Source organism: Stomoxys calcitrans, chromosome 1, assembly GCF_963082655.1.
Source record: "Stomoxys calcitrans chromosome 1, idStoCalc2.1, whole genome shotgun sequence".
Taxonomy (NCBI): Eukaryota; Metazoa; Arthropoda; class Insecta; order Diptera; family Muscidae; genus Stomoxys; species Stomoxys calcitrans.
The window spans coordinates 100843978-100870799 of NC_081552.1; the positions used below are offsets into that span (position 1 = coordinate 100843978).

Here is a 26822-nt window from a genome sequence, read left to right on the forward strand (position 1 = left end):
TAAAACAAAAGCAAAAATTTGTTTGTCAGTTCTGTAAAAATAGAGCAGATTTTGTTAGTTAAAATGGCATTCGAAAATGTTTGCTAAAATAGGAGTCCCATGTTTGCTGTAATGTATGCTTTCCCATTTTCAGCAGACAAAAACACATTTATGAATGACAATGACAAATTTAGTTGAGTGTAAATTTCGCACGGAAATCTATTTGTCGTATTTCTTTTCTACGTTTTGTGTCATCTTCGCCCCTACGTTTCATCGTTGCAACGAGAAGCTTAGCTGCGAGCTACCGGGCGTCCACAGGTTGCGGATTGCGGAGTGCTCCATACGAAATAAAATGTTACTTTTGGAACTCCTAGAAGCTCTAATTTGTGGCCAAATTTGCTAAAGTACGCTTAAGAGAGAAGCTCGTAAATTGTTATATTCAACTATTTTTAGGCCCTTATTTTTCTCATAGAATCCTTAGTATAATTTCGCTTGTTTTTTGCTTTGCATTTTAGCTAAAAAACTATCGCTCTTACTTCGCATTGTTGACAACTGTTACGATATACATGAACTCATTTTTGTATGGGAACGCTTACGTTTCTCTTCGGCTTGCCGTTCGATAAATTTTTCGTTTAAAATGAGATACACAAACCGAAATCAGTTTTTTTTTCGTTTGCAGGCCAAACGAACGTTCGACGCGTTCGACGTCGACAAACAGGCTATTAGAGTTAACTTGCGTTAAATCATTATCGAAAACATATTAGAGAATGGATTTGTACCAATTTTCCAAAGTTTCGTGCTAAAGTCAAAACAAGTGAAAACATAGGGCTGTGCTGTAGGGCCAAATCTTGTTACCATCCACCAATGATCGCATTTGTCAAGTTATTCGCTCTTTTTATAGGCAGAAACAAAAACGATCAAGCAACATTGATGTTTATACCCACCACCATAGGATAAGGGGTATATTCATTTAGCCATTCCGTTTGCAACACATCGAAATTTCCGACCCCACAAAGTACATATATTCTTGATAGTCGCAAAATTCTAAGATGATTTAACGATGTCTGTGTGTCCGTTTGTTGTAATCAAGCTACAGCCTACAAAAATTGAGATATTGAGCTAAAATTTGACACAGATAAGTATTTTGTCCGTACGCAGGCTAAGTTCCTGAACGAGCATAATCGGATCATATCAAATCGGATATAGTTGCCATATATACCGATCTCTCGATTTAGGATCTTTAGCCCATAAAATACGCATTTATTATCCTATTTCTTTGAAATTTTAAACCGCGAATTGTACTAAGGCCCCCGATGTCCGAACCGAAAATGGTCCATATCGGGCCATAATTTGATATAGCTGCCATACAGACCGACTTACCGATTTAAGGGCGCGTTTATCACCCGATGTTGTTGAAATTTGGAACAGTGACTCCCTGTCGACATCCGCAAAGAATTTGGTCCAGATCGAACTATATTTAGATATAGCTGTCATTTGTTACCCGATTTCACTAAAATTTGGATCAGTGACTTACACTAGGCCTCTCGTTGTCCGACCAAAACATAAGTCCAGATCGGACTATATTTAGATATAGCTTTCTTCAGACCGTTATACCGAATAAGGTTTTAAGCCCATAAAAGTCCAATTTGTTATTACGCTGAAATTTGAAACAGTCAGTTGCACTAGGCCTCTCATTGTCCGAACTGAACATATTCAATTTCGGATACCATGAAACCGATCTACCGATTAAGGTTCTTACAGCTGCCATGAAACCAATCTACCGATTGGGGTTCTTAAGCCCATAAAAAGCCGTGTTTTCCTATTTCGCTGAAATTTATAGCAGTGATTTTGACTAGATTTACCATTGTCCGAATCAAGTTTTGTCTAGATCAAAAACATATTTTGATATACATTTGAAACATGGAGTTGCACTAGGGCACCCGATATCTGAGCCGCATATGGTATATTAATCCCGCATATTAATATTTGGTAAGGAATTGCTTCCGGTATATGCTTAAGAAGAAAAGTTGGATGATCTGTTTATATAGGAGCAATAGACAGGTATTTAGACCATACTTGGATGATGGAGGTTGTAGGAAAAATCATTATGCAATTAAAACAAATAATAATTGCGCCCACTAGACGCTTAGGAAGTAAAATCGGGAGGTACGATTATACGGAAGTTAGAAATCGTAGGGGAAATTATGCAAAATTTCACCCAAATCAGATATTAATTGCGGCCTCTAGAGGTTCAAGAAGTGGTATAGCGTCCTCTAGAGGCCCAAGAAATCAATTCAGGAGATCAGTCTACCGATACATATAATCAAAGTTGAATATTGCATGATGTTGTAAACGTAACGACAAAATTAATATATCACTCTATAGGGATGTCGGATTATACGGGAGTTAGAGGTCGTGGGAGAAATTATGCAAAATTTTACCCAAATCGGATAATAATTGCGGCCTCTAGAGGTTCAAGCAATAGTATAGAGCCCTCTAGAGGCTCAAGAAATCAATTCGGGAGATCGATTTACCGATACTTATAATCGGAGTTGAATTTTGCTTGATTTTATAAACGTAATGACAGAATAAATAAATTACATTATAGGGCACGGTGAGTATAAAAATAAAATTTAAAAATAATTAGTCAATTTAACTGTGAAGGAGCAGGTGCGGAGCAAAAAAAAATTGGGGGAGCCGAGCAGAAATTTTTTTGTCAGAGCCAGAGCGGAAAAAAGATACCCGCTCCGGATCCTTGGTGAAAACAATTTCAAAAGATCATTTAGACCTAAGAAAAGTGAAAGCACTCAATTTTCTTGAAAAACAGGGTCTTGTTTCTTCGTAAGCTTTTAGCCAAAAATTCAACCAACATCCCTCCACAACCGTGTTCTGGCGTATTCGCCTTATTTAGCTCCGTATGACTTCTGGCTGCTCAGTAAACTCAAGCGACCGCTCCGGGAAACCCGTTTTGAGTCAAATGAAGACATTAAACGTGAATTGCATTAGGAACAAGGTTAGCATGAGGATATTGCGGCAGGGGTGATAACTTTGAGAGGAACGAAACAGATTTCCCAGAATAAATAAAAAATTAAATTTGCTTGTGCCACCTAAGTGCTAAGGGAGCTATAATTTAAAGAAATGTCGGGCTTAAAATTTCGCAATACACAGATAAAAATAAATGTGAAAAACAACAACTTTTGTCGAAATAACGACAACAAAATTTGTTAATTTTCCTTCAACAACTTATAAGTGTGTTCGTGTACCCAAACAAATGTGCAAATTTGCACAATTTGTTACAGGAAGTTGTTCGGGATTTTATTTGAGGGTGCCTGAAAGCAAGCAAAATTTTGAGAGTTTGGTAATTGACAGCTTGCAAATTTCTGTTAGAGTTTTTTTCCAGCAGCAATTTGCAGCATCGAACAGCTGTTTTATGAAAACCAATTGTTAAATAAAAAGGCAAAGAGAGATAAGGTTGTGCCTACTTTCCTGCAAATGTTTACTGGGATTTTTGAATCTCAAAGAACCAAGGTAAAAATTTGTTGTTGCAAAGCACTCGCCTTACAACCACACATATAACGACAACAACAATATATCCATGAGCAAGACAAAAACCATTTAACCAGCCACCACATGTGCTTTGCCACACAGCTCCGTGTGTGTGGCTGTGTTTTTATTTTATTTTCTTTGTTCGGCTCGCGCTGCTTGTTCTCGTTCGTTTACTGCTGCTCTCTCTATATCAGGGGTGCAGGAATGCAAGATAAGTTTAGTAAAATTCAGCACTTTTAAAGAAAAGAATCGGCTTTTTCGGCACTTCAATTTAAAAAATCAATAAAAATGTTTTTTTTTTTTACAATATAACGTCTAGTTTTTAATACGAAATAATATTAAAATCGCCTTAATTTCGGCGAAACGTTATCCACACCGGATTTTTTTTTTGTGATTTTCTGAGCTCAAGAAGTTCAATCGTAAGAACAGTTTGTGTAGCACCAAAATCAAATTATAACCCAACCTCTTAACTATTGGACAATCAGGTAAAAATACGCCATTTCTCTAATCAAGAAGTTAAAGCGAGAGATTGGTGTATATAGAAACTTTATTTAAATATGATCCGTTTTAGACCTACTTGGTATGGTGTAAATGCAGGTTTGTCAAGGGATCTTATACCAATAATTGCTACAAATTTCAGAAAAATCGGTTAAGAAGATTCATCGGGAATCGGCAGCAAATTTTAGCCAAATCATGTAAACAACACCTTTTCTGATCAGAAGAAACTCAACATAAAGCCTATCTTCGAACTTCGTCTAAGTTGTATAAGAATTATACCACAATCACGAATTTATATACATTGTAAGGTCCGAAATTGAAATGTTGATGTATTGGACGGAATGGACGAATTAATATATCTCCAATAAAAGATGGTGCGTATAAAAATTATAAAGAACAAGTAAGTTCGGCAGGGCCGAATCATATATACCCTCCACCATGGATCACATTCGTCAAGTTCTTTGAATTACTTTCTAAAATATGTATGAGCCATATGAAGTTATTGACTGATGTGGACCGCATAGACCAAATCATTGGTCTATGCCATCAAACCGACGACGCACAGTAGGAGAAAATCAAAAAAAAAAAAAAAAAACTAGTAAAATAATATTTATTTGGAATATGGGTAGTTAAAGTTGGGGGTGTTATTGAGATCGTGTGCAAAATTTCCAGGCTCCGGGTGGTACGTGCGCCTCTTGACAGGCCCCTAAATTTGGTCACTCACCTCGGCATTTCGAAAAATTGTTCGGGCTACCAAGTTTTCATTTTTAGACCGATTTTAGCAAAAAAGTCCGCTTGAGGTATACAATATCTCCACTGGTTTCGGGGATACACGGATTTTAGTTTTTATTTGTTGAAATTTTAACCGAGATTGGCTTCGTATTTTGCAATTCGTGAAGGTATTTGTGGTTCGATTTTAATTTTAATTTGATTGATGATTTGGATTCGTGACAAATTTTACAACGACTTTGCTGCAAAAATGTCCACATCTATTACATTGAACAGGAAAATTGGGTACAACTTATTGACAGATGTAAACGTGCTCGAATTCCATTTATAAATGTTTTGTTTGTACTTCAAGCCGATAATAAAGTTTTTGAAATATCTCAAATGGAGTGCGTTTTAAAATTCTCATTTCTATTTCTCTTTCGAGACTAGCTCAATGATCGAAGGATTTTTTCTATGCAATGGAAAAGTAAACCCAGGAGATACAACAACACCAAGCATAGTGTGACGCGTTTCGACCTCTTGGTTAAAGAAGGTCATCTTCGAACACTTTTAGGTGTGAAGGCTTCAAGGGCCGAACGTTTGTAGGTTTATTGTGAAAACGCCTCTATGATATAAATACCACATAAACGAAGCTCGACACCAATCTGCTTGGAATGCGTGTGTTTGTGTGTTGTAGTAGCATAGGCATGTTTCTGTGCATCTTTTGGAAGTTGTGCCATTGGCTTCGGACGTTGGACGATGGCAGCGCTGAAATTATTCCATGAAAGCATGTAACATATATTGACAAACGAGCTCAATGTAAAGTCTTACGAGTTCCAAAAGCACACGATCTTACAACAAATCCAAAAAAAGTTAGACTCGAAAAATCAAAGGAGTTGCTGCGTTTGCACGAACGAATTGAGCTATTCGTAAACTCCAAAAATTATCAGGGATACTTAACAGAGCGCACGTAAGAGAATTTGAGCCTACAAACGATCACTCGAAGTATAGACAGATGTGACCGCCGATGGCCGCTCTCCAATCGTCATCGAGCCTGGCGTCAACGTTAATGCTACTTATTGTCGAGAAAACATTTTGGTCCCAAGCCATGGGTGTAGCAACATTTCTCAGCATCGTCACGTTTTAACCAAGTAGAGCTAAAAAATTATGTTCCGCTTTTTTATGTACAAATTCGCCAGATGCCATTCAGATGGACTTTCCTATTTTGGCTATTCTAGAGAGTAATGTAAGGACTAAGGCCATTATACCGGAACAGGCCAACATTCGTGCGACTTATAACTCTTTGTTTGACCGACTCAAACAATATTCGGGACAAAAGGTGGTCTTATTGACCAAAAATAAATAGATTCTGATTAGATTACTTCCAGATATTTGAAGTAAAAAAAAAATATTTTCAACAAAAAAAGTGTGTGTTCGTTTGTTCTGTCGGCTGTTTTTTATATATTTTTCTTTCCATTTATGCTTTTTTATAGTTATAGAATCCACAATTTTGAACCGATAGCTACAAAAATTGATATGTTTTTAAAAGTTTCTCAAAATTGATTCACATTTAAATATAGCTCCCATATCTAACTTTTATCGGATAACAGCTTTTATGCTTATAGTAGTGACAGATTCGGTCCGGTTTTCACATAATTGTACATAAAGTGCTTCATTTAACGTCTTATCATGTGTGCAGATCAGATCGTATTATTTTTATATATAGTTTCCATATATACATATACACTTGAGTCGATATGCGCTTTAGTGACTCGAACTGCCGCAATAGTCCAACCATTACAAACATTTTCATTTGATGTCTCTTAATGAGCGTACAACATTTCATTATTAAAATCATATCAGATTTATTTTAAACTTTCAGATACATATATATGGATTCTCTAATAAAAATTAAGTCACTTGCGAAAACATAAATTGGATAGGCTCAAAGAACATCATTAAGATTGTTGAAATCTGCCGATTGTGAATGTTAATAAATCTCCGTTAAACATTTTTTCTCGGACAAAATGCAATATATTGCACACCCACACATTTTTTCTTTCTTTCCTATTTTTAAACTTTTTTATACCCTCCACCAAAGGATGGGGATATACCAATTTCGTCATTCTGTTTGTAACTCCTCGAAATATTCGAAACTCAGACCCCATAAAGCATATATATTCTTGATCGTCATGACATTTTATGTCGATCTGGCCATGTCCGTCTGTCTGTCGAAAGCATGTAAACTTTCGAAGGAGTAAAGCTAGCCGCTTGAAATTTTGCACAAATACTTCTTATAGCTGTAGGTCAGTTGGAATTGTAAATGGACCATATCGGTCCATGTTTTGATATAGCTGCCATATAAACCGTTCTTGGATCTTGACTTCTTGAGCCACTACAGGCGCAGTTTTTATTCGATTTGGCTGAAATTTTGCATGCAGTTTTCTTGTATGATTTTCAACGACTGTGTGGTTAAAATCGGTCCATAACATGATATAGCTGTCATAAAAACCTATTTGAGTTATTGACTTCTTGAGCCTCTAGATTTGCCTGAAATTTTGACTGAGGTGTTAGGTTATGACTTCCAACAACTGTGCCAAGTATGGTTCAAATCCGTCCATAACCTGATTAAGCTGCCATATAAACCGATCTTGAATTCTTGAGCCACAAGAGGACGCAATTCTTATCCGATTTGGCTGAAATTTTGAATGATGTATTTTGTTATGATGTATTATGATAGCTGCCATATAAACCGATCTGGGGTCTTGACTTCTTGAGCCTTTAGAGGGCGCAAATCCTATCCGATTTCGCTATAATTTTGCACGATGTGTTTCGTTAGGATTTTCAAAAACTGTGCAAAGTATGGTTCAAATCGGTCCATAACCTGATATAGCTGCCATATAAACCGATCTGGGATTTTCAATTCCTGAGCCTCTAAAGGGCGCAATTATTATCTGATTTGGGTGAAATTGTACAACGGCTTCTCCCATGACCTTCAACATACGTGTCAAATATGGTCTGAATCGGTTTCAGCAAACATTGGGCCGCTGTATTAGTAAATATTTCCTACTGCTATTTCAACTAACAACTAACTTTAGAATACACAAGTCTGCTGAAAAAAAAAACTGTATCCTACTCTTAATCGTTGCCTTTTACTTGTTTTGATTACTTTAGGCCTTTTTTAGAATTTTTTTTAGAAATCTTGTTGGATTTTTAATTCGTTGAATAAAATTGTAAAGAAACTACCTGATCCATCCCTTGGTATACATTTCGAAATGTGGCTGAGATAGCTCGCATTTTTGTTATTGCTCTGCTAATGTGAACAAGAATGGCATGCACTCACCAATTTTTTATTCAAAACTGCAAAACTGTTTGCTAAAACAGCAGTTTCTGACTGCTTTAGATGGAAAAACAGACATTACTGCTGTTTCAGCAAGCATAGGGCTGCTGTATTAACAAACATTTCTTCCTGCTATTTCAACAAACAAAAACTGCTGGTTTGAGTACACAAGTCCGCTGAAAAAAAGTTGTATGCTACTTTTTATGGTTGTCTGTTATTTGTTATGTTTACCTTGGGCATTTTTTAGAATTTTTTAAAAATTTTGTAAAGAATTTACTGTAAAGAAACTACCTGATTCATCCATTGGTATACATTAAGAAATGTGGCTGAGATAGCTCGCATTTTTGTTATTGCTCTGCTAATGTGAACATGAATGGCATGCACTCACCAATTTTTTTATTCAAAACTGCAAAACTGTTTGCTAAAACAGCAGTTTCTGTCTGCTTTAAATGGGAAAACAGACATTACTGCTGTTTCAGCAAGCATAGGGCTGCTGTATTAACAAACATTTCTTCCTGCTATTTCAACAAACAAAATCTGCTGGTTTGAGTACACAAGTCCGCTGAAAAAAAGTTGTATGCTACTTTTTATGGCTGTCTGTTATTTGTTATGTTTACCTTAGGCATTTTTTAGAATTTTTTTTAAAATTTTGCAAAGAATTTACTGTAAAGAAACTACCTGATTCTTCCATTGGTATACATTAAGAAATGTATACCAAGCGATGTATACTAATGTGCACATGACTGGCATAGCCTTTTGTATCTAAATTTAAAGAAAAAAGGTTATGGAAATACATTTACATATGTGTTCTATTATTTTTTTTCTTCTAACATCCCCTTCATAATAAAGCAGCAGTCTTTTTCAGCAAACAACAGACTTTTCAGCAGTAAGCCTGCTACTCCGAAATTGCAGTACTACTGCTACAAAAGTAGCAAAACTAACTACTGATATTCAGCAGACAGTATTTGCTATTTTCAGCAAACTTTTTGTAATATTGTTTTTTAAGCATGTAGACAAAAAATTAAAGCCAAAAATTGTTGTTTAGAAGTTCAAAATTTTTGTATGGATTCATTCAAAAGTTTTTTTTAATTAAATATCAAGACAGTGTTTGCTAATTTCAGAACACTAATTTCATTGGGTGTATAATTTTACAGCCAATAGTTCTATTAAAAATGTTATGCACACATTGGCGAAAAAAGTAAAATCATAGCTTTTATTCGATTTATATTTCAAGTGATTGATGCACGTTTCAAATTTTGAAACGCGATATAATTGCCAAAAATTAGTTATTGTCACTTTTTGGACACTTTCACTGCACCCCATGTGTTGGCCCGGGCAGCAATTTGCTTACAACCTGTTATAGTGCCTTGGTTGGTTGCCATATTAACTGAAAATGAGACTACGAGGATCCACTGTTGTTGTTTTTAAAACATGTTTCTGCTTTGCAGACATTTTTTAAAACCAGGCGCACTGATTGCCACTAGCATAGCACCATATCTACATATGTATCTACGTTGGCATGCCTCTATTTACGCTTGTATCACATCTGTGACTTGTATATGGGTCGATAACCTTAATATAACGGCTAAACTTCTGCATGATTGGTTAGTATCAGTGTAAATATCAGCTTTTCGACGAATCTTGACATTCGTTGGCTCTCCTTCTCTCTTTCTCTTTGTTATACATACCAATAGTCAGAGATTCCAAAGTACATGCTCAAAAAAATAACCCCATTTACTCGTTGACTTAAGGGAACGTTTCTAAATGTCATTTTTTTTTACTACAACTGTGGTTATAATTTGGTTCAATGCCAAGAAAGTTACAGAAATAGGATAAGTGAAAGTTAAAAAATTCGTTTCATTATCTCCAACGTCCTTCTTCGAATTTGCCCAGATCGGTCCAGATTTGCATATAGCTGCCATATAGACCGATCTCTCGATTTAAGGTTTAGGGCCCATAAAATAGGCATTTATCGTCCGATTTCGCCGAAATTTGGGACAGTGCTTTGTGTTAGGTTTTTCGACATGTTTATGCAACTTGGCCCAAATCGGTCCAGATTTGGATATAGCTGCCATGTAGACCGATATCTCGATTTAAAGTCTTGGCCCCATAAAAGGCGCATTTATAATCCGATTTCACTGAAATTTGACACAGTGACTTATGTTCGTCCCGGCCGAACTTAACGCCTTTTTACTTGTTTTAGAAGTGGTATATATCTAATTCGAAAACTTAACTTGTTCAAGTCCGGTCGGGTTGAACTTTAGAGTAACTTTACTTGTTAAGGTTGGCTTTATCAATTTACATAAAGCCAAATCGGAAGGTCGGTTTATATGGTTTAATATTGGTGTAACACCGGAGACCACCGTAGCGTAGAGGTTAGCACGTCCACCTATGGCACTGAACGCCTGGGATCGAATCCTGGCGAGAACGGCAGAAAAAAAATGTCAGCGGCAGTTATCCCTTCCTAATGCTGGGCACATTTTCTAGGTACTATGCTATGCATTGAAGCCATGTAAAAACTTCTCTATAAAAAACTAAGCACCTTGTATGAATTAATTAAATTTAACTGACAAATCGAGACCAACAACCAGTTCGAAATAACAAATTATATATTGATTAAGACCCTTTTTTAAATTTATTAAAATTAGTTTTGTTGTTAATACAATAAATATGGTCTGAATCTAATACAGCTCACATATATAAACCGATCTCCCTATTTTGCTTCATGAGTCCCTAAAGGGCGCAATTCTTATTCGAATTGGCTGACATCGTACACAATGACTTCTACTATGATCTCCAGCATTCAATTCAATTATGGTCCGAATTGGCTGACATCGTACACAATGACTTCTACTATGATCTCCAGCATTCAATTCAATTATGGTCCGATTGGGACCATAACTTGATATAGCTCTAAAAAGAGATACCGGGAAAAGAACTCGACAAATGCGATCCATTTTCTTAAAAATTTTATTGGCAGTGATGATTTTTTTATTGATGGAATATTACTGTAAAAAGCTACCTGATCCATCCATTGGTATACATTTCGAAGTGTGGCTGCATGCATTTTTTGTTATTGTGCTACTAATGTGTACATGACTGGCATGGCCTTTTGTTTCTAGGTTAGGTTAGGTTAGGTTTAAGGGGCAGTCTGCCATCAGACTCACTTAGACGTTTTCGTCCATTGTGATACCACAGGAACAGAATAAGGAAGATGCCTTCTAGTTTCTAAATTTAAGGAAAAAAAATTATGGAAAGTATACATTCAGTGGTCATTTTAAACATCTACTAAGACACACATTTATATTTGTATTTTATGTTTTCTCCTAACATGCCCTTCATAACTAAGCAGTAGTCGTTTTCAGCAAACAACAGACTTTTCAGCAGTAAGCCTGCTGCTCTGAAATTGGAGAACTACTGCTGTAGTAGCAGAATTACTGAACTGATAGCAGCAACATAAACTAGACAGACATTGTTTACTATTTTCAGCAAACTTATTTGTATGAATGTACGATATTATATGAAACAGAAAGTGTTGCGGTTAATTGGTGTATTTCGCATAGACCGCAAAACGGCTGATCCGATTTTGATGCAAATTTCGCATAATGTAAGGCCCCGGGTGAAAATGGGGTACCTCGATTTAGATATCCTCAATATTCGAAAACGCAAGATATCGGAGATGGATGCACTGATGAAGCGAAATTTTGTTTGCATCTCAGCAAGAAAATATCATTAGATTGTAAGCACTTACATTTTTGAGTGCACACTGTAGACTGTACCCTGAATCCCAATTTCAGCGCTATTTGTTTTCGTAATTGTAAGGGAAGGACCTAACGCAAAGATTATTCCGAGATGTTTTATAATTGGAACAGTAGAAGTATAACGCAAATAATTGTAGCTTTTTTTAGAAGCGCATTTTAGGTTGCGTTGGCGTAAGCGGGTGCTTTATCCTTCACTTACTCAGTTGCACTCTTGTATGCAAGCATTGTGTTTGTTTTTTTCGACACCTACGAACGGTAGAACATGTAACGATTTTAAGGAACATGGGAGTGGTAAAAACAAATCAGTTAATCTATAGCTTTGATGGTGAAATTTCGTATTTTTTACGACGGCAAAGAACAATATGTGGTGATATATTGCGGTTGTCTGTTTGTATATTTTGTTCTTAAGTTCTTTTTATACCCACCACCATAGGATAGGGGTATACTAACCTAGTCATTGTAACACCTCCGAAATATTGATAAAGTATTGTATATATTTTTTTGATCGTCTGGGCATATTGAGTCGATATAGCAATATCCATCAGTCCGTCCGTCTATCGAAATAACGATAGCGGTTGAACGCATTAAGCTAGCCGCTTTTAATTTTACACAGATACATCTTATTGATATAGGTCGTTGGTGATTGCAAATGGGCTAAATCGGTTCAGATTTGGATATAGCTCTCATATAAATCGATCTCACGGTCTGAAATATTTAGCTGACGTTTTGCACGAAGTGTTCTGCTATGACGTCCAATAACCATACCAAGTACGGTTGAAATCGATCTACAACTTGATAGAGCTCTCATATAACCCGATCACCCGATTTGACATCATGAGCCCCTGCAGTCCGTAATTTTTGTCCCAGTCGGCAAAATTTTTGCTGTAGTGTTCTGCTACGACTTTCAACGACTGTGTCAAGTACGGTTAAAACCCTTTTTTTCCGTTTTGTCTGTTTTGCACGTGGTGTTCTGTTACGACTTCCAACAACTGTGCCAAGTACGGTCCAAATCGGTCTTTAACCTGATGATATACCATACAAACCGATCTCTCAATTATCATTGTTCAGTTTCTAAAAGTTTTAATTTTGCCTGGCTTGCCAGAAATTTGGTACGTAGTGTAAAATTATGCCTTTCAACTAATTTTATTTTGTTTCAATTTTACGCAGAATCCATCCATTTTTACTTGTTTTTACTAAATTCTGTTCCTTTTGTATGTGAACTATCTTCTTTCTATCTATATAAAAATTAATTTCTTGTGCTTTGTTTGTATTTCTGTTCCGTATAGACTCAAAAACGGCTGAACCGATTTTCATGAAATTTTCAAAGATGTTAGAGTTTGAGGCCTCGGTGAAAATAGGGTACTACATTTTTTGATTTCCGAAGGCGGGGTGAACCATCGCCCTTACCTAAAAAAAATGCCAGATCTCGGAGATGGGTGCACCGATTTAAGCGAAATTTTGTATGTCACCTTATGGTACCCAAAAACACGAAATTGGTATACAATTTTAGGATCATATAACCTGGGAAAACGCCTTATCCCAAAACCCACCCGAACGGACATGTTTACCGATTTGGACAATATGTGTATTAAACGAAAGGTATTTAAGATGGTATACAAATTCCATCCCTAAAAAAACCCCCAACAGGACTCTTTCACCGCTTTGGGCAATATGGGTATCAAATGAAAAGTATTTCAAAGTAGAACACAAATTTGACATAAAAGTTTCTTTGTTGGTGTTTGAGGCGCCCCCACCCCTCAAAAGGTCATATTTACCGAATATTGAAAGATATATGTGGGAGCTATGGCCATGTTTGCCTACTATGGCAATAAGGGCTCAAATGATAGGTATTTGGGAGTAGAAAACGAATTTGATATGCAATTTTGAGCCCAAGTGTTTGGGGGTAGTGTCACCCAATAAACTCCCCCTAAACCAATTGCAATTGCGGCTCAAATAAAAGGAATTTAACAGTTGATCTCGATGCTGATATTTTTTCAGGGCTAAGTGCGTGGGTGGCCATCCCACCCCACATACCCCTCAAACTGGACATATTTGTGGATTATGGCAAAAAGGGGCACAAATCTGATATCTGGCCAAGTGTTTCAGGGGCGACTCATCTCATAAACCTCCCCTGAACCACATATATCTGAAAGGATGTACCAGCACCACCAAACAGGACTTTTTTCCTAACCGGGCCAATATAGGGCTCAGATAAAATAAGAGAGTGAAAGAATGCGCAGCGGACCCTGTCCAGCTACTTGCATATATAATTAAGTGCGAGAATCGTGTTTTTGAAAATTCGTACTGTTCATGTTTTCTCAGTTGTGGTAAATTTGTCCAAACACAGAGTGATAAGAATCAATACTAAAAAAGCTGAGTCCTTAAAACGACAAAGACAACAGTTCTGAAGCAGAGCTGATTCAGCCCATTTCGTGAGCATTTAATTCCATTTGCAATTAAAATTGTGCGAAATTTAACCTGATGCAGCGACATATCGCTGCTATTTTGCTCACAGAACTCAGTACCGCTTGTTTTGACAGTTGCTCGTGTGAAAAGTCGAAGTCGAAGTATTGTATTAGGCATTAGTAATGTAAAATGATATTTTTCGGAATTCCATTTGGTATTGTTTTGTTATTGTAACAGAAATAAATAAAAGACAGAACTATAATAAATGGGCTTACCTTTTTATATATGGAAAGCATATATTTCATTGCATTTGGTTATGATAACAAAAACGCATCCATGGTCCTTTTATTTCATCAATAATTAGGGTGTGCTGTTATATGCGCAGTAAAGTGGTAATGATTTCCTATTCTCCAATAAGTTCTTCTAAAAGCGCTAAATTGCATACATAGTGGAAGCGCATCGAAGTGGGACATTGCTTTATAATTTTACCAGTGAATTAAGTGCACCAATAAGCGCTGAGTGGCCTTAGAAAGATGCTGAAAATTCATTCATTTATGGTAACCCAAAAACACGAAATTGGTATAAAATTTTGGGGTCAATTAACACGAGGGAACGGCCTACCCGAAAAACTGCCAAAAATGAGATATTTAAGAGCAGAGTACGAATGTGGTATACTATTGGGTCCAAGAACCTGGGTGACCGCCAAATAAAGAGGACCTTTTCGAGATTATTATTCGAGATCAAGTGTTTGTGGGACCGAAACCCTCCCCTCCAATAAAAAAAAAACGCCAAGCGGTCATGTAGCCCGACTTGGGGTACATTGTACTCAAATGAAAGGTCTATGGAAGTTGAGTATGTAACTAATATCCAAATTTATGGCGGCCCCGAGACAAACAGACCACCCGAACAAAAAAAAAAAATTGGAAGGGACATGTAGAACCGGGACAAGTGAAATATCCATGGGAGCAGTCAGCGTTCGAGAAAAAATAAATCTCCAATGAAAAGGTAGTAGTAGACTACAAATTTTGCCTTCAAATTATGGTTGAGCCACGAAGGACCTGAGGAGTTTTGGAAATTTTGTATTCTATGTGGAAGCTTTGTAATATGATTTTGAAAGTAGATATTAAATACTCTAAACAAGTCAATTATCGTGATCATCTGGAAGCAAGTTCCAATATATTTTGAAATAGCCATCTTAGGTTGTGGCGAAACGCACCGGGTCACCTATTTGTAATTTGAAAAGAAGTTGATTCAACATTTTGAAGCCAAATATTGCTTTAAGGAAAATGATTGAAAAGTGCGATGAATGGGTTTTGCAAAAATATATCTAATCAATGATTTCTCTGGTTTGAAGTAAGGCTAACCTACGTCAATGTCATTCAACATATGTTATGATAGTGCATACGAAAGAATACCGAAACTTCGATGGAAGTATTTATCGGATGAATATATCTCGAAATTTGGAGTTCAAGTTAAAAAAGCGGGAGAAGATCGAAGCGCTTGGCGAATGAAACAAATGTTCTATAGAAAGGTTTATGTTTGTGGTATATGAAAATTATAAGATGTGTCCATTGTTTAATGTGAAAAGAATATTTCGCTCTTCGGCAGGTTACTCTGTTCTGCCTTCGGAATAGTTGTCCAAAACTATAACAAAATATTTTTATTTTAAACATAATTACAGGAAATGTTTTTGTACCCGCACAATCATACATTCAAAATACAAAGGGATTTATTGTTTGTCCCTTGTTTGATCCCTTGGCGTAAAAAAAAACACATTTCGTCTTTAATAAATTTTTCATTTATAATCTTTATATGGAGTTCGACTGTTGTTCATTGCGGAAAATCTAATGGTTGATTTAATAATTTATACAAGATATGGTTTTATACAGTTCAGCCGTCTACTTATTACATACATACAGTTTGTCGGGAGACATTTATAAAAGGCGCAATATTTGGTTAGAATTTAAGCGAAAATAAACTCATAATCGTGATAGTCCCTATGAAATATCGTATTATAGTGGCCATGCCCTCTATTATGAATTTTTAAATACTACGGATAATTTCCGACAATTTGTGCATTATACCTGTCGTCCACTTAGACAGGTACCTTCATCAAATTTTTTAAACGTTGTTTGAGCAAATAGTGTATAACTAGCCTATTTATGTTTATTGCAACAAAAAAATGTGCTGTATAAGAACTTTCAAAAAAGCGTTACAAATTAGAATTAATTACGCCAGACCCATAATAATTTCTCTCAGTGTAGCAACCAGTAGTATATTTACATCCACAACTCTCTGCTGGCAAGTGTGTGAGCTCGACATGCACATTAGCAACTCGTATGCTATTCGTTATCGCTTAACTGACTTTGTTGGCCCACTATCAACTCAGTCTCAGTCTCAGCCTCAGTCTCAGCCATTTAGTCATTCAGTTGACGTCAATTGGGGTATCAAGTGTATATAACAAACCATAGAACAACTTTAACTATCCGCCAAATCCCCTTTGTTTTGTTACCACTTTTTTAAGGTGATAATTAGGTTTGTTATCTTTATGTTGTTGGATTTGAACCCCCCACCAAAACAGCAGAGATTTATCAAAGCACAAATTCAGTGGCAGCATGTGTCTAACGTTAACCGGATCAAAATAAGCTGTCATTAAATGGGAAAAATTTAAAGCACACCGTAAACATACACATGAAGTGTGTTTTTGTTTCAAAAGGTTGTTTTTTAACTCCGATTTCAATCACAAAACAAACCACAAAAATTGCCTGAAAATGTATTAGCTATTATATGAGCTTCCTTAATAGAAGTGAAACCACCTAATTGTATAGATTTCATAATGCCTTATATCGGTTAATAAGGCATTATGAAATTTCTAGCAATGATCTGTTTTAAAATAATTAAGTTGTTGCTGTGTCTTGTTAAGTTTAGAGGCTTATTGTCTTAGTAACCGTTATTTTGTTTGAGTAAATGCCTTCTAACATGCTATGTACTGCCTGTTCGAACTAGGGTTCAGATTGTGTCATATAAAGAAAAAACATAGAACAGTTCAAAAAACAAAGAAACATAGAATTTTCATTGCGTTCTTCAATTCCTCTCGAGGTAATGTTCGAAGTGTTGACCTAAATAGCGGATCTTTTGAAAGTTAATCCATTGGAGTCGCTAGGTCTAAGAGAAAGTGAATAGGAGACCGTGCATTACAAAGGTGTGCGTAGTTTAGCTTATGGTGTTAGATTTGAATCAGAAACGTATAAGGGACATAAGCGTTTTTGCACCCTCTGTGGAATCAATCAGCATCAGATAATTCGTCTCAAAAGTGGGGCATAAAATAGGCCTTCTTTCGTTGCTAGTACTTGAAAGTTTGCCATTCGCGGAAAGTTTTGCAGATTCAACTTTCAGTCTCTCGACTTATGCTTCGATTAGTCAGTATCTGCCAAAACATAATAACAGTAAGGCGGGAGACACAATTTTACGGATTTTGCAGTCCCTTACTATAACAGACGCGTGACCATCCTTTCTAAGCAATCGACTCAGCCCTATCCTTAATAATTAGATTGTTTTTGAGTTATCTTTGGAGCTTGTTATATTGCTTATTGTCCAGTTAGTTTATCTGCTTCACAATTTTCTAAGATATTCTGTGTTTAGAGAGTTTATAGACGGTTTATTACTCAGAGGTTACCAGTTATGATATGGATATAGCATGCCATAAAGGTGCGCGACGCGCCATGCTATTATATACCATAGTGGTACATAGATGGTGTACCACAATCGTATATTATAGTATAGCGCGTTTCGCACCTTTAGGACATACTATAAACATACCATAACCGTCACCATGTCCGCATATGAAAATTAACGCCTGAGTTCGAAACTTGTTAAGACTTATTTTAGCGGTGGTTGTTCCCTTACTACGAGGGTTGCCTTTTATATTGCGGGATTGGACAACCCTTGTGTTGCAATCTGCCAACTGACAGCTCTATCGTAAAGCTTGACATTTTTGAGGTTATATGTACTCAGAACGTTTTGACATACGAGCGCTATTTGTGTTGTTTACAGTAACTTAAAAGATCCATCTCGCCCAAAAAATGAAATTAAATCGTGAACATTTTCATGCGGTTATTTTTTTTTTACAACTTTCGACTTGGATTAACTCAATAACAGTGCATCGATGAACTTAATTGATATTTCGGCGATGAAGCTCCACCAAGGACCAGTGTTTATCGATTGTATGGTGAATTCAACAGAGGTCGTGGTTCATTCCAAGACGAATTTCGTGAAGGTCGTCCAAAATCAGTAGAAGTTACAAAAACCATTGATGTTGTGCGCCAACTGAAATTGCAAGATCATCATGTGACCTATCGTATGATTGAGGCAATCTTAGGCATTCGGATCAGCATACATTCAATATTGCAGGAACATTTGACCGTTAAAAAAAGTTGTTCGCGTTGGATCCCACACAATTTGTTAATCGCTCAAAAAATGGCTCATGTCGAGTGGTCGAAAGAAATGCTCCAAAAATACAATCGCGGTGCTTTGAAACTCGTCTATGACATTGTGACAGATGATGAATGGTGGATTTATGATCGCCTTTTTTGGGAAAAACTGGACATGTCGCAAACACAACCATTTGTTTGCCAGTTGTCTTCCAAGAAATCAAGAAAACCAACCGCCGAAGACGGATCACTCTTCACCACGACAATGCGAACTCTCACACCGGCTCAAACAATTGCATTTTTGAGCACTCAATCAGAGTTGCAAAAGTGCTTCGACAATTGGTTCAAGCGCATGCAAAAGTGTATAGATCCTAATGGGGAATATTTTGAAAAACAATAATGCGATTTTCGATGATTAATATTTGTTTTTGTTTTCTAATCCCCAAATATAAAAGGCAACCATCGTAACGCTGGCGTCGTTTGTATGGTTTTAGGCCGTATAAAACTTCTCAACTAAGAGAGCGGCATGTCGTTCTGACACAACTATGAAAGGGAGCTAAAAATTTAATATGTTAGTACTAACTAATATGAGGGAAGTCTCTCCTGCTCCTGAAATGAGCGTAGCCAAACTAAGTGGAGCATAGAGTGTATATTAATTTCGGTATTCCGTTTGTAACACTTTGAAATGTCTATCTGCGGTCCCTAGAGTGTGCTTATTCTTGATCATCTTAATATTATAAATCGATCTAGACATTCTTTTCTGTCAGTGCAATTAAGCCTCTGGAAATATTGTATTTGTTTGGAATTGTAATTGGGCTATACAAGATAATATTCGGATATAGCTTCTATATAAACCTATTCCATGATCTCATGATACACTAATAGAAGGTATCGGAAAACGATCTATCGACTTACTTTTTATACCCTCCACCATAGGATGGGGGGTATACTAATTTCGTCATTCTGTTTGTAACTACTCGAAATATTCGTCTGAGACCCCATAATGTATTTATATTCTTGATCGTCGCGACATTTTATGTCGATCTAGCCATGTCCGTCCGTCCGTCTGTCGAAAGCACGCTAACTTCCGAAGAAGTAAAGCTAGCCGCTTGAAATTTTGCACAAATACTTCTTATTAGTGTAGGTCGGTTGGTATTGTAAATGGGCCATATCGGTTCATGTTTTGATATAGCTGCCATATAAACCGATCTTGGGTCTTGACTTCTTGAACCTCTAGAGTGCGCAATTCTTATCCGACTGGGATGAAATTTTGCACGACATGTTTTGTTATGATATCCAACAACTGTGCCAAGTATGGTTCAAATCGGTTCATAACCTGATATAGCTGCCATATAAACCGATCTTGGGTCTTGACTTTCTTGAGCCTCTAGAGTTCGCAATTCTTATCCGATTGGAATGAAATTTTTGCACGACGTGTTTTATTATAATATCCAATAACTGTGCCAAGTATGGTTTAAATCGGTCCATAACCTGATATAGCTGGCATATAAACCAATCTTGGGTCTTGACTTCTTAGCCGCTAGAGTGCGCAATTCTTATCCGATTGGAATGAAATTTTGCACGACGTGTTTTATTATGATACCCAACAACTGTGCCAAAGATGGTTCAAATCGGTTCATAACTTGATATAGCTGTCATATAAACAGATCTGGGGTCTTGACTTCTTGAGCCTCTAGAGTGTGCAATTCTTATCCGATTGAAATGAAATTTTGCACGACGTGTTTTATTATGATACCCAACAACTGTGCCAAGGATGTTTCAAATCGGTTCATAACCTGATATAGCTGCCATATTAACCGATCTGGGATCTTGACTTCTTGAGCCTCTAGAGGTCGCAATTATTATCCGATTTGCCTGAAATTTTGTACGACGGATTCTCTCATGACCATCAACATACATGTTTATTATGGTCTGAATCGGTCTATAGCCCGATACAGCTCCCATAAAAATCGATCTCTCTATTTTACTTCTTGAGCCCCCAAAGGGGGCAATTCTTATTCGAATTAGCTGACATTTTACACAGGTCTCCAGCATATAATTTAATAATAATTTAATAATAGCAGAGCAAATCTTTTCTTATATCCTTTTTTTGCCTTAGAAGAGATGCCGGGAAAAGAACTCGACGAATGCGATCCATGGTGGAGGGTATATTAGATTCGGCCCGGCCGAACTTACCACGCTTTTCCTTGTTACTTGTTTTTTATTCGTATATTTTGGAACCCAATGAAGTAGATATGTGGCATAGCATAGAGCTGGCCTTACTTAACGCAGAAGAAGAAGTCCACTATATGAATTATAAGATTGTACATTAAATAATTGATTTTAACACTTACTAATCTGAAATTTTGCGAACTTTTAAGACTGGATACCTGTAATGAAAAAACAGAACAAAATTACATTTTTATATGTCAGATAACTTTATGACGTTGGGATTGAATGATGGGACTAAATTGAAAGGTATTCGGGTGTAGAGTAAAAAGTTGGCCTCTATATTGGGGAGCAGAAGTGGGGCCGCCATTAACCCTAAAAAAATGCATGCTGATCAAGACAACATGGAACACAAATAAAAGGTCATTGGAAGTAGAGTACGAATCTGATATTAATTTTAGATAACAAGCCTAAAAAATCTGAAATTGACATGTAGGTCAATCCGGACAATATGGGACTTAATTGAAAGGTTTTGAAAGTTAAATACGGATATTTGAGGTTCCCCAAATATCCACAAGATGCTCATGCAGTAAGACCTGAATAATGTAGGCCGGAATTGAAAGGACTTTAGGAGTAATGTAGGAAGTGAAATCCGAATTTGGTGACAAGTATCTGGGGCCCACCACAAACCCCTCTAACGGACATGCAGGCACAATATGGAACCCAAATTAAGGGACTTTAATAGAAGGGTACGACTCATACATCCAAATTAAAATAAGGTTAGTCCAGGAAGGACACACACCACAAACAAATAAAGTTATGTAGATCCGAGAAAGACTCATGGCTCTGGGCACAGGCTTCATGACACATAAAGAAATATACAATTTTAGAAAACATTTGAGAGTGGAGCGAAGCACAACGAGCCTGCATTTTTCAGTAGAAGGTCTACACCAAAGCTAGAGCAACTGGAAATGGAATGTCTATGACTGAAAGTCAGGCGGCGTTAAATGCTATCAAAAGATCGAATTCAAGGTGAAAAGGGGTGGAACGTTGTTAAGATAGTCTAGTACCAGTATACTGGGTAACAGGGCATTCAAATATAACAGGAAACGAGATGGTGAAAATGCTTGGTAGATTAGGAACAAACCATATTCAGATATCTGCAGATATTTACCCACCGCTATCGTTCACTTATTACTCGGATAAAGGTTTGAATAATACTACAGGCTGTCAGCATACGTAACTGTGGGACAAATGCTCTAAAGGAACGTGATTTATTTTTCACTAACTTTTTTATGTCGATTTACGTTAACGAACGCTCAAGAGCCAACATTTTGCTCACGCACTCCCTCATGTCATGAGAAAATCACGGGACTCTCACGATTCAAACAAACACTGTCTGCTGATATTAAATTAAAAATTTTGAACTTTTGAATAAATCTATTCAAAACTTTTGAACTTCGAAACAACAATTGAGGCATTTGTTATATATAAGTAAAACAATTTGGCAATTTTGGTCGTTAATTTTGTTTTCAAAAGCATGGCCCCTAGCGGCTCAAGAAGTCAATATCCGAAATCGGTTTATATGGCAGCTATATCAGGTTAGTCAAATGGGATAAAAAGAAGTTAAGATCCGATATCGGTTTATTTGGCAGCCATACCAAAACATGGACCGATTTGATCCATTTACAATCCCTTAATTCGTCACTTAAATAACCACTTTTCAATAAACCACCACTTTGGATTTGAAGCAGCTACCTGCACTAATAAGAAGTATTTATGCAAAATTTCAAGCAAATAGCTTTATTCCTTCGAAAGTTAGCGTGCTGTCAATGGACAGACGGACGGACATGGCTAAATCGACTAAGAATGTCAAGACGATCTAGAATATATGTACTTTGTTGGGTCTCAGATCAATATTTCGATGTGTTACAAACGGAAGGACGAAATTAGTATACCCCCATCCTATGGTGGAGAGTATAAAAATTTTATTGTTATCAAGTTAAGGCAATAGATCGAGAAATCTGTTTAAATGGAAAATTTTTACGACGATCTAGAATACGTATGTGTTGTATACGAAATGACAATATTCATAATGGTGGGGGTACAAAAAATATTAAGTCGAATATAACTTCCAAACTATGTCTGTAGGTTTTCTGAAGCTCTTTCGAGCAAAAAAATAGCTAAAAAAAATCGGACTACCAACTAACTAAGGTCGAAAGTGACAAACCTTGCACCCCAGCTCTATAATGTAGAGTCTACATACTACAACTATAATTTCAAAGTGTGTATCAAATCCGGCTAAACATTGTGATTATAGATAGATAGATGAAATCTTTATTTATCAAAATTCAACTATATAAGTATAATATTCTTGGTTTTTTATATTTAATTTAATAAAGATAGTTTAAATAAGACAGTGTTATTGTATTAAACGTCTGTCTCATTTGGTGTTTAGTTCAATTCTTGTATCAAATAATTCCTGTAATTAATAGCACATTTTATTTATATATTTAATCAAATTTCTCCAATCATCCCCTCGTTGTCCGTTCAATATATTGATAGTTTCTTGTTCATCTAGTATTATTTTGTTAAAGTACAATACTCAAAACTGTTAAAGCACTGGACATACTCCTACGAAATGTTGGACATTTTGGATAGCCTGCTTATTGCAGAGGTTACACAATTTTTGGTTATCTTCCACTCCATTTAAGATAAGCATTCCTCCTCGCGTCTTTAGAATCCATGTGCTGTTATCTCTCATCCGCTATATATGATAGCCCTTTATTACAGTCAAGATATTACAATGGATGTTACTCAGTTTTAAGGCCATTAGCAGGTCAATACTAAAATTTTACCATTGGTTGAAAATATTCGGCAATTCAAGCCAATTGATGTCCGGATCTTGCATCTTTGGCAACCGATTATCACGGTAATGTAGTAAAACATTATTAACATATTTCAAATGTAGACCCATCGTATATATATGACTTTCTCCAGCAGCAGTTTCCAACATCAGTACATAATTTGGCGTGTTCTTCGGCAATAGTGATATTTTTTCATTAAAAACCGTTAAAGTTTGTCTACTTCATCAAAATGCCTGAAACCTCATGTTTGCTTTACAAACTGCTAAGTACACCTTCCATTTCATACGTAGACTGATTCGGCTATCCTTCATTAAGTGGTTTCAAGTCGTATTATGAGCATTATTCCACCGTTTTTATATATTAACCTCTGTGATTTTGACATATTAGCTGAAAGGATCCATTTGTTGCAATTGATTTCCAATTTGTCAACCACTCGTTGCTTCTATATCATCAGAGATAATAGCAATAACATCTGAATATAGTGAAATTCTCAGATTGATACCATTACACTGCAGTCCTCCTTTCAGGCTATCATGAAAATCGTTGACGTATAAAACGAATAATAGGGGTAATAGCAAACATCTCTGTTTTACGCCAGTCTTAGTTTGAAAATCATTACATTTCCTACAACGTCCATACATATACTTACCGTACACGTTCTCTACAAGCTTAGCAAATTTATAGGTGACTCTTAGTTCAAATCTTATATATAAAAATTTATTTGTGTTTGTTTGTAGGTTTGTTTGTGTGTTCCTTATAAACTCAGAAACGGCTGAACCGATTTTCTTGAAAATTTCACTGATGGTCCATAATGATGCCGTGGTGAAAAAAGGGTGCTACATTTTTGATATCTGAAGGGGGAGCGGACCCTCCCCCCTATCCTAATTTTCAGAAACCCCAGATCACGAAATTTGGTATCCAAATTTCGTATGGGCTACCTAAGGGGGCACCCGACCCCAAAACCTACCAAATATATATATACACCAATCACGACAATATGGGACTCAAATGAAAGGTATTTAAGATTAGAAAACGTATCTGATAGCCAATTGTCGGACCAAGTGTTTGGGAGACCACCCCAAAACACCTCTAAATCGGACATATATACCGACCATGGCAATATGGGACTCAAATGAAAGGTATTTGCGATTAAAATACGAATCTGATATCCAAATTTGGGACAAAGTTTCTGGGGGTCCACCCTTCCCCAAAACAGGACTTATTTCCTGACCATGGCAATATGGGGCTTAAATAAAAGGTATTTGAGTGTAGAATACGAATCTGATATCCAGATGTGGGACCAAGTGTTTGGGGGGCCGCCCATGCCCGAGAACATCTCCCAAAGAAGACAAATTTACGACCACAGCAATATGTGGCGCAAATGAAAGGCCTTCGGAAGTAAAGGACGAATCTGTTATCAATGTTTGGGAAAAGTGTCTATGGGGCCACCCCACCCTCATAACACCACCCAAATAGGAAGTATTTGCTGACCATTGCAATATGAGACTCAAATAAGAGGTATTCTAGAGTATAACACGAATCTGATATATATTTCCTATCCATGTCACTGAGTGGGCGCCCCATCCCCCAAAACACCCCCCAAATCGGTCATGTTTGCCGAGTATGGAAAAATGGAGCTCAAATGAAGGATATTTGGAAGTAGACCATGAATCTGACATCAACATTCGGGACCAACTGTCAAGGGGACGTCCCACCACCATAACAACTCCCAAGTAGGACCTATTTGCTCACCAAGGGTATTCAAGACAGTGGAGCTCGATTTTGATACGTGTAACTATGCTATCGTCGTCATACAGCTCGTGGTTCATTCGACGCCTATATTCTCCGTTAACGCAAACTGGTCCCGAAGAATTTTTCTCTCAAACACTCCAAGCACTACCACGTCTGCTTTCACAAGTACCATATAACAACACGAGTAGTATCAGTGAATAGTGTAATTTTCTTCTGTCAAGGTCACCTTGTTTCTAAACTGCATGCTTAATCCAAGGTATAATCTGTTTGCCAGTATGATTCTTCGCTTTATTTCAAAACTGGTATCATTCCTTTCGGTTACTGCGGTGCCGAGGTAGATAAAGTTGCTGACTATATTAATGTTGGAGTTCCCAACTGTCTCCATTTTCTTTATCTGCTCGGTTGTACAGGGCGTTTTGGGAGTTCATATCATCCATTTCGTTTATCTCCATTTACTGCCAGACCCATTTTCACTGACTCTCTTTCGATTCTTTCAAAGGCTGCAGTTACTACTTCCGGTGATCGACCTATGATGTCGATGTCATCAGCATAGACGAGTAGCATGTGTTGTCTTGTGAGTAGTGTACTATAACTATTCACATCTGCATCTCGTATAATCTTCTCTAGCAGAATATTATAGAGAGCACAAACCTCGTTTGGTATTGAATGGTCCGGAGAGATTATTTCCTATTATTACTGAGGAACGTGTGTCAGCAAGTGTCATCCTAAGTCTTATTAATTTTGCAGTGATACCAAACAAACAGACATGGCTTGAAATACCTTTGAACGTGTAGGGCTGTCGAAAGCGGCTTTGTAGTCAAAAAAGAGATGGGAGGTGTTGATTTGTGCTTCTCGGGTCTTTCCAGGATTTGGCGCAGTGTGAATATCTGGTCTATGATGGATTTACCAGGTATAACACCGCATTGATAGGTCCCAATTATCTCATTGACTTTTTAATCTTCACACAGTACGCTCGAGAGAATCTTGTATTTAGTTGAGACATTCCATCTTGTCTCCTTTCGTGTGTACGGGACATAGTATGCTGAGGTTTCAATCATTGGGTATGCGTTCTTCTAGCCAGATCGTGCAGACAAGGAGTGCTTTCATCAAACAGTTGGGTCAGTCCAGTGGAGTATGCGAAAATTTGCTGCAACAAGGTAATAATCCGAATTTATGTTCGCTCCCCGAATCGATCGTACATCTAACATGATCGCTGGATGAATGCTTTCCATCTATTACAACATGATCAATTTGGTTTCTTGTGCTTTGATCGAGTGACAACCACGTAACCGTGTGGATCCTTCGATGTTGAAATCTGGTACTGCCAACTACCATGTTCTTTGCCACGGATAAAATATATTTTCTT

General features: G+C 36.9%; 1 protein-coding gene across 2 annotated transcripts in view; it reads right to left on the reverse strand.

Annotated features, from left to right (window-relative positions):
• LOC106091159 (uncharacterized) overlaps window positions 1–26822 on the reverse strand; it is a 122681-nt gene that overhangs the window by 63513 nt on the left and 32346 nt on the right. Inside the window, exon 4 of one of the 2 annotated variants that reach the window (XM_059361269.1) lies at window positions 21023–21058. The exons of the other annotated variant lie outside the window; for it this stretch is intronic. Coding sequence (XP_059217252.1) covers window positions 21023–21058 — 36 coding nt within the window. The remainder of the gene's footprint in view (window positions 1–21022; window positions 21059–26822) is intronic. 2 annotated transcript variants of the gene reach the window in all.